Source organism: Carassius carassius, chromosome 45 (genome assembly GCF_963082965.1).
Source record: "Carassius carassius chromosome 45, fCarCar2.1, whole genome shotgun sequence".
Taxonomy (NCBI): Eukaryota; Metazoa; Chordata; class Actinopteri; order Cypriniformes; family Cyprinidae; genus Carassius; species Carassius carassius.
Window position 1 is genome coordinate 3,127,419 of NC_081799.1, and position 11,794 is coordinate 3,139,212.

General features: G+C 41.3%; 1 protein-coding gene across 1 annotated transcript; it reads left to right on the forward strand.

Annotated features, from left to right (window-relative positions):
- Positions 1-8: 8 nt before the first annotated feature.
- LOC132127833 (m7GpppN-mRNA hydrolase-like) lies at positions 9-6,147 on the forward strand. Its single transcript, XM_059539989.1, has 11 exons — positions 9-437; positions 1,224-1,375; positions 2,244-2,371; positions 2,461-2,559; positions 2,648-2,800; positions 2,892-3,004; positions 3,090-3,185; positions 4,165-4,288; positions 4,495-4,575; positions 4,652-4,703; positions 5,091-6,147. Exons 1-11 carry the CDS (start codon positions 385-387, stop codon positions 5,222-5,224), a joined length of 1,185 nt encoding a protein of 394 aa, XP_059395972.1. The 5' UTR covers positions 9-384; the 3' UTR covers positions 5,225-6,147.
- The last annotated feature ends 5,647 nt before the right edge of the window (positions 6,148-11,794 follow it).

Below are 11,794 nucleotides of genomic sequence, written 5' to 3' on the forward strand. Positions count from 1 at the left end.
TTGATCGCGTATTACAGACAAACATGCTTTTCTCCTAAATCGCTCTGTGAAGATCACTATGATTGGTCTCTTTGTGACGTCTGTTATGTAGAGAGCGATGTGATTGGTCAAGACTTCTTGGAGCGGAGTTATGCGCTTTCTCATTGGCTGACGCTTCTGCTCCCACCTACTGTGATGCTTTTCATGCAATATTTTTAGCATGTTAGCATGCTAGCCTCAGCGTCGTCGACATAAATCCACAGCACTGCTTGCTCTTTTATCGTTAAGATTTTGGATCGTACAGAACAATGTACTTTTGCCATATATTATAAATGCGAAGCGTAGTAGCTTTGCGCTGTTTTAAACACACTAGTCTTGCTTCTTCGGGATGTTTTTACTCTTAACATGGACACAAAACGAGGGGAGATTCCTAACGGGCTGCTGGATGACCTGTGCAGGTAAACCGAGAGAATACACTTACACCTGAGTGTATTTAACGGCACATATGAGTATAATGTGCATTTTATATCAGTTTGCGAGGTCGAATAACTCGTAACGTTAGCATTCTTTGTTAAACGGTAATTTAACGGACGCCATAGGGATGCATTAAAACCGTATGAAGCTGCTAACAGCAGCCTTTGAGTAATGTTATAGTGAGCGCCTTCCGAGCTGCAGATGTGTACATCACCCCTGAGGATATGTGTGTATCACGCGCGCCAGATTACGTTATTTAGACTCCAAAAGTGATTAATAACCTAGCCCCCAAGTCAACTGTCTGATGCTGATATTGATGATTGCGATGATCGTAGTAATTGTTGTTAATATGTTCTAATGTTTTGTCCTAAATGGTCAATTGACTACTTGTAATAGAACTACTTCCGTGTTTTATTTGTTATTCTTCACGCATTTCCGGTAATAACATTCACGCGCCTACAAATCCGGATGTGAATCCCGTATTTGTATTTAATTGTTGTTGTTGTTGTTTTATCAGTGTTTAATTTTTTTTTGTCTCTAGTTGATCCCTAACTAGTGGAAGATAGAAAATGAGAGTCCAGATTAATATTACTATTTAAACTTACCTCATTCTTAGATCTGTTAGATAATTAAGTTCTTCAGAACACTAGTGTGCCACATTATTAAAACTGCTATGAATTATTTCACAAAGCTCAGTGCGAGTAGTCCATTGTGTTGAACATAGTCATGTTGAGTCATGATGCAGGCTTCATGTCTTCCTTGTCTTGTAGTCGCTTCATTCTTCACATTCCCAGCGAGGAGAGGGACAATGCCATCCGAGTGTGCTTCCAGATCGAGCTCGCGCACTGGTTTTACCTGGACTTCTGCATGCAGAATTCACCAGGACTACCTCAGTGTGGGATAAGAGACTTCGCCAAGGCTGATATCCTGAAGAGATCTGTTTATATTTCTCTTATATGAAAGCATACATTCTGAGTTTGTTCAGTTGCCATAGAAAAGAGGTGGGAAAGGTTACACAGACTAAATGCAGAGTGTTTCTGAAGCGTTTCAGCTGATTCCTTCTTGATCTACAAAGTTAGAAAAATTATCAATTGTTGTGATTCATTATTTTATACCTGAAAAATTTAGCTTGCACCGAAAAGCACAAGTTGCCTTGTGACTGAACACCATGTTATGCTTTTTTTTTTTTTTTAGCAGAATATTGCACTGGAGATCCACATACCCCAAAACACACTTTCATCTCATTTAAAAAGCAACATGAGTTGAGCTTAAGTACTGCACAATTCAGAAAAACTAGTTCTTAAAGTGTGTCACCACCTTAGTTTTTTTATGTAATGCAACTGTCATTGAAAGTGGTGCACAAACTAAAGATTTAAGGGAGCGCTTTTCTGCATGAGTGCATGATCTTTATTGTCAGATTGTGCAAAGTATAATGTTTCCAAAATGTGCAGGATTGAAACTCAGATTGGTTTCTCGGGAACCTAGCAATCCTGAGCATTTTAAAATCTCATGGATACTGCAGTAACATAGCTATCAAATTAAGTTCACTCTGGATAGTTGATAGTGTTCATTATGTTAGGCTTAGGGTTATAGTTTTCTTCAACAACATTTTTTTCTCAGACGAAAACGAGAATAAAACTAAATAATAAATAAAAGTTTAGAATGACAACAATCTGTTGAGCTTTTCGTCAACGATTGAAATCAATACAAAAATGTTAAGCAAGAACAAACTGGTTAAAAAGCAATGTTTTTGTGGTTTCTTTCTCATTCTTCCTTAACAAAATGATCACTTTTTAATCACTGTCCATTCCTGCTGCCCCATGGAGAGGATGTTCAGAAGGTTTTAGAGCAGTGGAAAGAGTATAAGATGGGTGTACCCACGTTTGGTGCCATTATTCTCGATGAAACACTGGACAATGTAAGTATACAGCTGCTTGGAAGTATCATAAACTGTTCTGTTTTTAAAAAAGTGGTGCAGAAACCTTTATTCTTTATTTTTTCCTGAAGGTGTTGATGGTCCAGGGTTATCTGGCCAAGTCTGGCTGGGGTTTTCCTAAAGGGAAAGTCAATAAAGATGAGGCTTTCCATGACTGTGCTGTGAGAGAAGTATGCCGCGTTCTCCGCTTTCCAAATATAAAAGTTGGTCTGGTTTATAAATGAAAACCGCAGTTAATGTTGTTTGATTTCTCTCCAGGTTTTGGAGGAGACAGGCTTTGACATCCGAGATCGTATCTGCCAAAAAACGTACATTGATCAGAAAATTTTAGATCAGTTGGTTCGATTGTACATTATTCCAGGAGTACCCAAAGACACCAAATTCAACCCCAAGACCAGAAAAGAGATAAGGGTATATATAGATTTCAATGCTCTGTAGAAGCACATGTATTTGATTGTATAAAGCTCTGATTGTGTTTCTCTGCTCTTTTGATTCCTGATAGAACATTGAATGGTTCCCAGTGAATAAACTGCCTTGCCACAGGAACGATATGACCCCCAAATCCAAGCTTGGACTGGCTCCTAACAAGTTTTTTATGGCTATTCCATTTATTAGGTACATCTTCTCGTGAATGATGATTTGAAGCAATCCGTGTTCATGTTTTGTTTGTTTGGAGTATAACAGATGTGCTCATCTGCAGGGAGCTCAGAGAGTGGATTGCCAAACACAAAGCCGAGTCAGCGAGCAGCGATGAGGATTTTGCATCTAATGGCAGCACATCTTGCAAACCATTCAGGTAAGATCATTCTCATTATAGAAAGCATTCACCATCGCATTTTCAACCAGATGTTTTGCAGCACTAAGAGTGATTTACGAGTAGAATTATGATGTTGGAACACAATAGCGGGGATGGACCATGATGGCTAGTCTGTCCAATAACAACTGAATTTAATATCCCATAAAGAGGGTCAAATAAGAGCCAGTAGGCTACTTCTAGATATTTCGCATTATTTGTTGACTGTCTGAAGGTTGAACTTAATTCTCATTAGGTTTGGGGCCTTAAGACTGACTGGTCGTACAGAAAGTAATGCATACAGTAAACAAGGGTATTAAAATAAAGTTCCAGTGGACTTTTTTTTTTAATGCTTTTTTGGAAAAATTATGAATTTCCACTTTGTAAAAGAAAAAATCCCAAACAATCAACAATGTTTACATTAAAACAGTTTTTTTTCTTCATAATTTTTTCGTATTAAAAGGTACGATCAGATGTTTTATCAGGCTATCATTTTTTTACATTAAGATACAGTTCCTATGTGTGGCAGAAGTCATGTGACTGAGAAAAGACACCGTTTGAAGTCCGGGCTGTTTTTATATCTGCCTTCTGCGAGTATTTTTTTTTATTTTTATGAAATGCTCTTAACTTGCTCATTAATATTGCTAAGTTTAGTCAAAAAATGTCTTGTACTGTACTTGTTTTTGCTGCTTTGTGTGGAGAGATGCAATGGACATAGAGCAGGAATTGCTTAAATGAAGTGCATTTTAAAATATTAGAGGTTATTTTACCATAAGATCATCACCATAAGCGGCCGTTGTCATTGTGTTTCACAGCCCGTTAGCACCAAACCATAGTCTGGAGGACCCCGGTGTGTTTCTCAAACACCTCAAGTTACTCATCTGTGGACTTATGCATGTTTATTACTGTATCCCATTAAACGAGGAGTCAGGTGACTGTAGAAATTATGACATGCACTAATTTTTGTTGTTCCTCTGCTCAGCTCTAAGCTCAGAAGGTCTCAGATGTTGGTGGAAACATCTCCTGAAAGCTGGTTAAAGCAAAAACCACTGAAACCCTTTGGACAGACCACCCAGACTGAGTTAGTAGATGTGCTTAAACCCAAGGTAGGTGTTCACATCACAAAATATTGTGTAAAAATGCTGTTATGGGTAGGTGTAAGCATTATGACCCAAAATCTTACTCCGTGCAGAAAAAAGAAAGCTTGTACTATACCATCTATTGTACATATGTCAGTATGTGAGGACCGAATTCAGATCTTATTCATGCCAGCAGCACGGACAGAGTGATTGGTTGCTATATTTCATTGCAGAATCACGTGAAAGGCAACAGCAAGAAACAGCTGGAGTCTCCGAACCTGAAAAAAGGAGCTAATGGTGTCAGTCAGCAGCAGGTTAGTAGCTCCACACGTGATTTACTTTACATTACAATAGATGGTATAGTTGTGTAACATACTGTTTATTTTGTAGAAAGATGAGAAGAAACTTCAGCCCAGAAGACTGCAGGATAACTTTGACACGGGTAAATAAAAGCTTTTCAAGAAATGATGCATTAGGGATTAGAAGTGGGGATTTGTGATTTATAACTAAATCAAAAGAATTGTATTTGAGCAAAAGCAAAATCCTCACAAATATCCAGTGTGTAACTAGAATTAACTCATGTTTGAACACTTGAAGCATGAGAGAAAGGGTGTGCTTACTTTTGTGATCAGGATTTTTCGGCGCAGATTTCACAACAGGTTCAAGTTGGTCACATGGATTTGCTGTGTTGACCAATAAAAAGCTGTGTGTCATAAATCAATCTTTTTGCCTTTGATCACACCTTATGTTTATTCTTCAGATCATTTCATGCATGTATTTCAACAGCTGTGGACACTGTGTTTCAGTTGTTCTATGGTTGTTTTTGCAGATGCAGCCGGTGAGGTCTACGGCTGTAACGGACAGACAGACTTGAGTTATGAGGAATACATGCTCTCCTCACGGTCTTTCCTCAGCTTCAGATTCGACAGAGAGGCCATCATGAAATCCTGCTTCGAGTCCTGAAGATCTGCTGTACTGCCTTTGGTTTTTAAAAAATTTGACGCAGCAAATCTCCTGAAGTTCTACCATTGGATCTTTTGCGCTGTAAACCTGTTAGTCGAGATGCTTTGTGTGTTGGACCAAGATTTCAAACAAATCCAAACAAATCATTTTTTCACACACATACGACAGTTCCTATTAATCTGGATCTGGAATGCTGTTAGCTTAAGTTCTTTTTAGACTTTATATTCATGCTAAATCTTGTGCCCGATAATGAGTGCATCATTTTGTCTCTAAAGAGAGGTGTTTCTTGGTCAACTTGCTCGTTAAGAAACTAACTGGTTTGTCTGAAACACACTTGACAGTAGTTTGGTCCGGAGACCCTAAAGTGTGTATTCTACTCTTTATTTCATTGTGAATTCAGTTGTTAGATTAATAATCAGTCCAGATGTATGTTGAATTTCTATGGCTCTGTGTTCGTTGTTTGCCGTTTTATAAGAAGCTGCTCAAAAAGCATGTTTTCAGAGCATCACATGACCGCTAGTGGACCGATAGGGTGGATGTTACTCATCCAAAAGCAAACCCATTGAAGCACTATATACTTTATCAAGTCCTCCGTCACCAAATGTCTGCTCAGTGTGACATTCATGTGTTGGATTTGCAGTTTGCTAAAAGACATTTCATCTGTTTCCCTCAAATGATGTCGTCAGTTTTGTTTTCTGTTCATTGTTCATATTCGTTGTTGGTTATTTTTGCTGTCCAGGTTTTCCCCACCCTCCACATGGTTACTATACTATATTCATATTTTATCTGTGAAATGGCACTGATATCTTTGGTAAGCTGATTTACAATTATGCAACATGATTTGCTTAACCACATTATCTATGGTTTGTATTGCATTTTTTTCTTTCTCATTTTTTTGGTAAATAAAGACACTTTCTTAAAGAGTGATAGTCTATTTTGCCTTTCCACGTTAAAACAAATATACACTGTATACTGGGAGCACCCCACAGGACTTGTTGTTTTGATCTAGTCATCACCATTTAGCTCTTGTCAGAGTCATTCAGATCTGCTTGCCCATTTCCCTGCTATTTTTCCACTTGCTGCCTCTCAGTATCAGTATAATGTTTATTTGACTCACCTGTCAGTTGTTTTAATGTTGTAAAGTAAGCAGAACAGCCAGCAAACGTATGACCAGCAGATGTCATCTGGAGAAAAGGGAAAAGCTCTAAATGAAAAGTGTGCAGGATAAACTGAACTTGTGGAAACATTGGATGAGAACTTCTCCAACTCTACATTTTTTAGCAGATTTAGCAGCATTAATGTAAGCACGATTAAAGCCTTTTAATGTCCAGTGAAGTAAAGTCAATTTCACCTTAAAAGAAGACAAGGCTTCTGCTCTTTCCTATCGCATCACTGACTGCACGAGACTCTGACTGCACACAGTGCCATTAAAACACGTGGCGTAGCCTACATTTGCCAACTTTGTTAGTTTTTTTTTCTTCCTCCAGCTCTGAGTCTCTTTTGGAGAATGGCTGGATGGACATCTGTGACAGATTTAATGATGAATCATAAACATTTCAAATTGCTCTAGGAGTTGCTGAATGAAAATGTTACTGTACTGTCATTTTATTGCGCCACATTAGAAAATACACTTTCATAAGTGTGTGAACACTGGATCATGTGGTGTTGAACACTACTGGAGAACTGCAGCTCCACTAATAAATATTGTGGAGTTGATGAAAAGATGGCAATTTCCAGGGATTGGGGAATAATGCTGCAGTCAGTTCCTGTTTTGTTTATTCACAGCTGAACTTTATCTTGGAGTGTTTCGACATCATGTTATTGACTAGATACTTAAACACCTTAAATATAAAATAAATGAAATAACTGTTTCAAATGACTGTCTGGATTGTAACACATTCCAGCTCATTGGACAGGATTGTCAATTGTCAGCTGGATTCCTTGTGCCTCTCATTTGTAATTGACAGAAGTTACTTATTAAAATTTCTCTTAGAAAAGCTTTTCAATAATGAGGATTACAAGTAACAGCAAAATAACAAAGGCCGTTCATCATTGAATTCAGTGATGTCATCTCTGTTCAGTTAAATAGTGTCTGTGCATTTATTTGCAATCAAGTCAACGATATCGCTGTAGATGAAGTGACCCCAACTAAGCAAGCCAGAGGCGACAGCGGCAAGGAACCGAAACTCCATCGGTGACAGAATGGAGAAAAAAACCTTGGGAGAAACCAGGCTCAGTTGGGGGGCCAGTTCTCCTCTGACCAGACGAAACCAGTAGTTCAATTCCAGGCTGCAGCAAAGTCAGATTGTGCAGAAGAATCATCTGTTTCCTGTGGTCTTGTCCTGGTGCTCCTCTGAGACAAGGTCTTTACAGGGGATCTGTATCTGGGGCTCTAGTTGTCCTGGTCTCCGCTGTCTTTCAGGGATGTAGAGGTCCTTTCTAGGTGCTGATCCAGCATCTGGTCTGGATACGTACTGGATCCGGGTGACTGCAGTGACCCTCTGATCTGGATACAGACTGGATCTGGTGGCCACGGTGACCTCGGAATAAGAGAGAAACAGACTAATATTAGCGTAGATGCCATTCTTCTAATGATGTAGCAAGTACATAGGTGTTATGGGAAGTGTTCCCGGTTCCGGTTTACCTAATTAATGCACTGGTGACTTGACCTTGCCCATGAAGATCATTGGTGACTTGACTCTGTCCTTGAAGATCACCAGTGACTTGACTTGACTCCTGAGGTCTAAATGTGGTAGTGCTTAACTCATGAGTGTCAACGGTGACTTGACCTGACTTTGGAGTGTCAACGGTGACTTGACCTGACTCTGGAGTGTCAACGGTGACTTGATCTGACTCTGGAGTGTCAACGGTGACTTGATCTGACCCTGGAGTGTCAACGGTGACTTGACCTGACCCTGGCATGTCATCGGTGACTTGACTCGACCCTGGGGGGTCAACGGGAACCTGACTCGACTCTGGAAGGTCAACGGGAACCTGACTCGACTCTGGGGGGTCAACGGGAACCAGACTTGACTCTGGGGGGTCAACGGGAACCTGACTCGACTCTGGGGGGTCAACTGTGGCTGTCATCCCGTGTAGAGGCGCTGGACAAGCGGCCATCTTGTGCCATGACTCCGGACCGGCGGCCATCCTGGGCAGTGGCGCTGGACCGGCGGCCATCTTGGACAGTGGCGCTGGGCCGGCGGCCATCTTGGACAGTGGCGCTGGGCGGCGGCCATCTTGGACAGTGGTGCTGGTCTGGCGGCCACCTTTTGCTGTGGCGCTGGACCAGCGGCCATCTTGGGCAGTAGCGCTAGGCCGGCGGCCATCTTGGGCAGTGGCGCTGGGCCGGCGACCACCTCGTGCTGTGGCGCTGGGCCGGCAGCCATCTTGGGCAGTGACGCTGGACCAGCGGTCATCTTGGGCACTGGCGCTGGGCTGGCGGCCATCTTGGGCTGTGGCGCTGGGCCGGCGGCCATCTTGCGCCGTGGCGCTGGGCTGGCGACCACCTTGTGCAGTGGTGCTGGGCTGGCGGTCCTACTGTCTGTAGACCCCGGTCTAGAGTCGGCCATCCCACCGAGAGAGACAGGTGTGGCTGAGTCATCCCACCGAGATCGCTGCTGTAGGTAACTGGTGAACCCCCAAAAGTCCAGTATCTCCAGCCCCTTCATCTCCCACCCAGGCAAAGGGTCATCCAGGCAGTCGTTGAAAAGGTCCTTCAGGGCCTCATCGTTATACCCCATCCCCACTGCCATTGTCCAGAACATTTGTGCCAAGCCCCCCACCTCACTCCCCTTTTGATGGAGAGTGGTTAGGTTAGAAATTCTCCCCATCCGCTCCTCTATGGTGGATGGGGAACGTATACAAAATCATTATCAACATGGATATTCAAATCACCAACTATTAAAACTTTATCTGCAGTTAGAACTAACTCGGAGGTAAAATCACCAAACTCTTTAATAAAGTCTGTATGTGGCCTGTACACAGTAGCCAGTACAAACATCACAGGGGATTTATCATTAACACTTGTTTCTCTGGATTATGTTACATGAAGCAGGCAGGCTGTGCATCGTAATAGTTTCAAATTTACTTGAAAGAATATTATTTTGATTCATATATTGCACTTGATGGCAAATGGCAAGTAAATGACAAAGGGTCACCGTCTAAAAACAGAAAGGTTTTCAGCCCAAAGACTTTAACAACAGTTATTTTCAGTACTTATGTAATGTATTTCTGCTGAACATGAGCATTATTGAGGTCTCAGAAGTGTCCATGCAGTGAATTACCTCTCATTCCTTCTGTAACTCAGTGGTTCACAACCATGTTCCTCTAGCACCCCAACACTGCACAATGTGCTTCTCTTCCTTTAACTTTTAAAAATAAAGGTGCTTCACGATGACATAGAATAACCTTTTTGTCTGAAAAGCTCCATAAAGGACCTTAAACTAACTTCTGAATAACCTTTCTGTTTTACAGATGGTTTGTTGTGGTGAAAGAAGGTTTTTCAGTTTACAGGAGCATTTGTCTACTCCTGCTCCTGGAGGGTCAGTGTCCTGCAGAGCTCAGTCTGGAAGTGATCCTAAATGCCTTGATTAGCTGGTTCAGCCTATGTTTAACTGGGGTTGGAGCTAAACTCTGCAGGAGTAGAGACCCCTGCAACAGTGTGATTCTGGACCGGAGTAACCCATCCCTGATCTGGATCGACCGCCACTTGTAGTGGACCCTGATTAAAATCCTGTCATGACCCCAGTGCTGCTTCCTCTGCCTCTTATTCCCTCATGTGCTGTTTCGTTTTGGATTTGGACAAGTGTTTCTAGCTGGGCTGTGTTTCCCAGAAGCATCGTAAGCCTAAAAGTTGATCATAGCTCCATTGGTTTTAGTGGGTCTTCAATATACTTAAGCTAATGATGCTTTTGGGAAACGCAGCCCTGAGTCCTGGCTGATTGGGTTCATCTCTCAGGAGTATTACACATCTGTGGAACTCTATTGGTTTGAATTTGATTCTTGCCTATATTTTAAGCTTCTGTGTTTGCTGTCTTGTGCCACCTGTGTGTGATGTGATATATCTCAGCTTTGTCTTTCTTTTGGCCTGTCTGTGTTGTGCTCTGCCCAGAGTTTGTCACTCTCAGCTCTGAATATGTGTTCAACCTTTTGGACTCTGGTCTGTTCACTCTTCAGTCTGACACCTGAGGTTACAGCGTTAGACTGTTTATTCACTATAGGGACATCCTATCTTATGATCCCCTGTAAAGACCTTGTCTCAGAGGACCACCGGGACAAGACCACAGGAAACAGATGATTCTTCTGCACAATCTGACTTTGCTGCAGCCTGGAATTGAACTACTGGTTTCGTCTGGTCAGAGGAGAACTGGCCCCACAACTGAGCCTGGTTTCTCCCAAGGTTTTTTCTCCATTCTGTCACCGATGGAGTTTCGGTTCCTTGACTCTGGCTTGCTTAGTTGGTGTCACTTCTACAGCGATATCGTTGACTTGATTGCAAATGAATGCACAAATACTATTTAAACTGAACTGTGATGACATCACTGAATTCAATGATGAACTGCCTTTAACTGAAAATTTTGTGTTTACTATTGTCCTTTTGTATTATTGACAGACTATATTCCTATTTAATACTGTAAAGTGCATTGACAATCTGTGTTGTTAAAAGCACTATATAAATAAAGGTGAATTGACTTGACTAAACATGATGGACTGTTATCCCTAGTAAAAGCTGGGAGTGAGTTCTCAGTAAGGTGGATGCTATTGGTCTGGCCCAGAGGAGGGCCACAGTCTGAAAAGACACAGAACTGTTATGAGGATCAACTTCTCAACTCTGACACAAGCCTAATATCCCCATAAATATCCCACACCCAACTGAGAGAGACAAAAGTTTCACAGCTTATGTATGATTCTCCACATCCACTTCCTTGACTCGCTCTCCCCTCATTTCCATCTAAATACACAACTCTACAGAGATCTCGGAAACCACTTTTTCTTATAATCAGAGTTTATAACAATGCCACTGTTCTTGTTTGAAAGGTCTCTGTGTGTCTGGTAAAAAAAGGTTTCATTATCTTAACAAAAGGACAGACAGCCATCACGATTAGAAAGAGAAAAAACAGATCCTAAGAGATTGGAGATAAGATGATTGCTTTAGAGGAGGTGTCCTTTCCTAGTGTCTATCATGCTAATTACCTTCTGTCCCAAAAAGCTTTAGATACTTGATCAATGCAAATTCCAATTGCTAGTTCCTGTCTCCATTTTGGGGGATGCTTGTCTTAGTCTGAGTACTTAAAGAAATCATACAAGACCAGGGCTTTTTCTGTGGTCAGAATGAGCCTATGGTATGAAGTGTGTCCACACACTTTAACGTCTCGTATGCATCTTACTCTTAGATTAATCTTTGAGAAGTTGGTGTCTTGTATTGATTTGATATCTTTGAATTGGCAATTTAATTGACATAAGACATACTTACCTGACTGATAATAAATAGTTGCATTTGATTTTATTCGGAAATCCTTTTCTCAAGTAGATTAAGTGAAGTGAAGGCTGTTACCGCAAATCTGCATC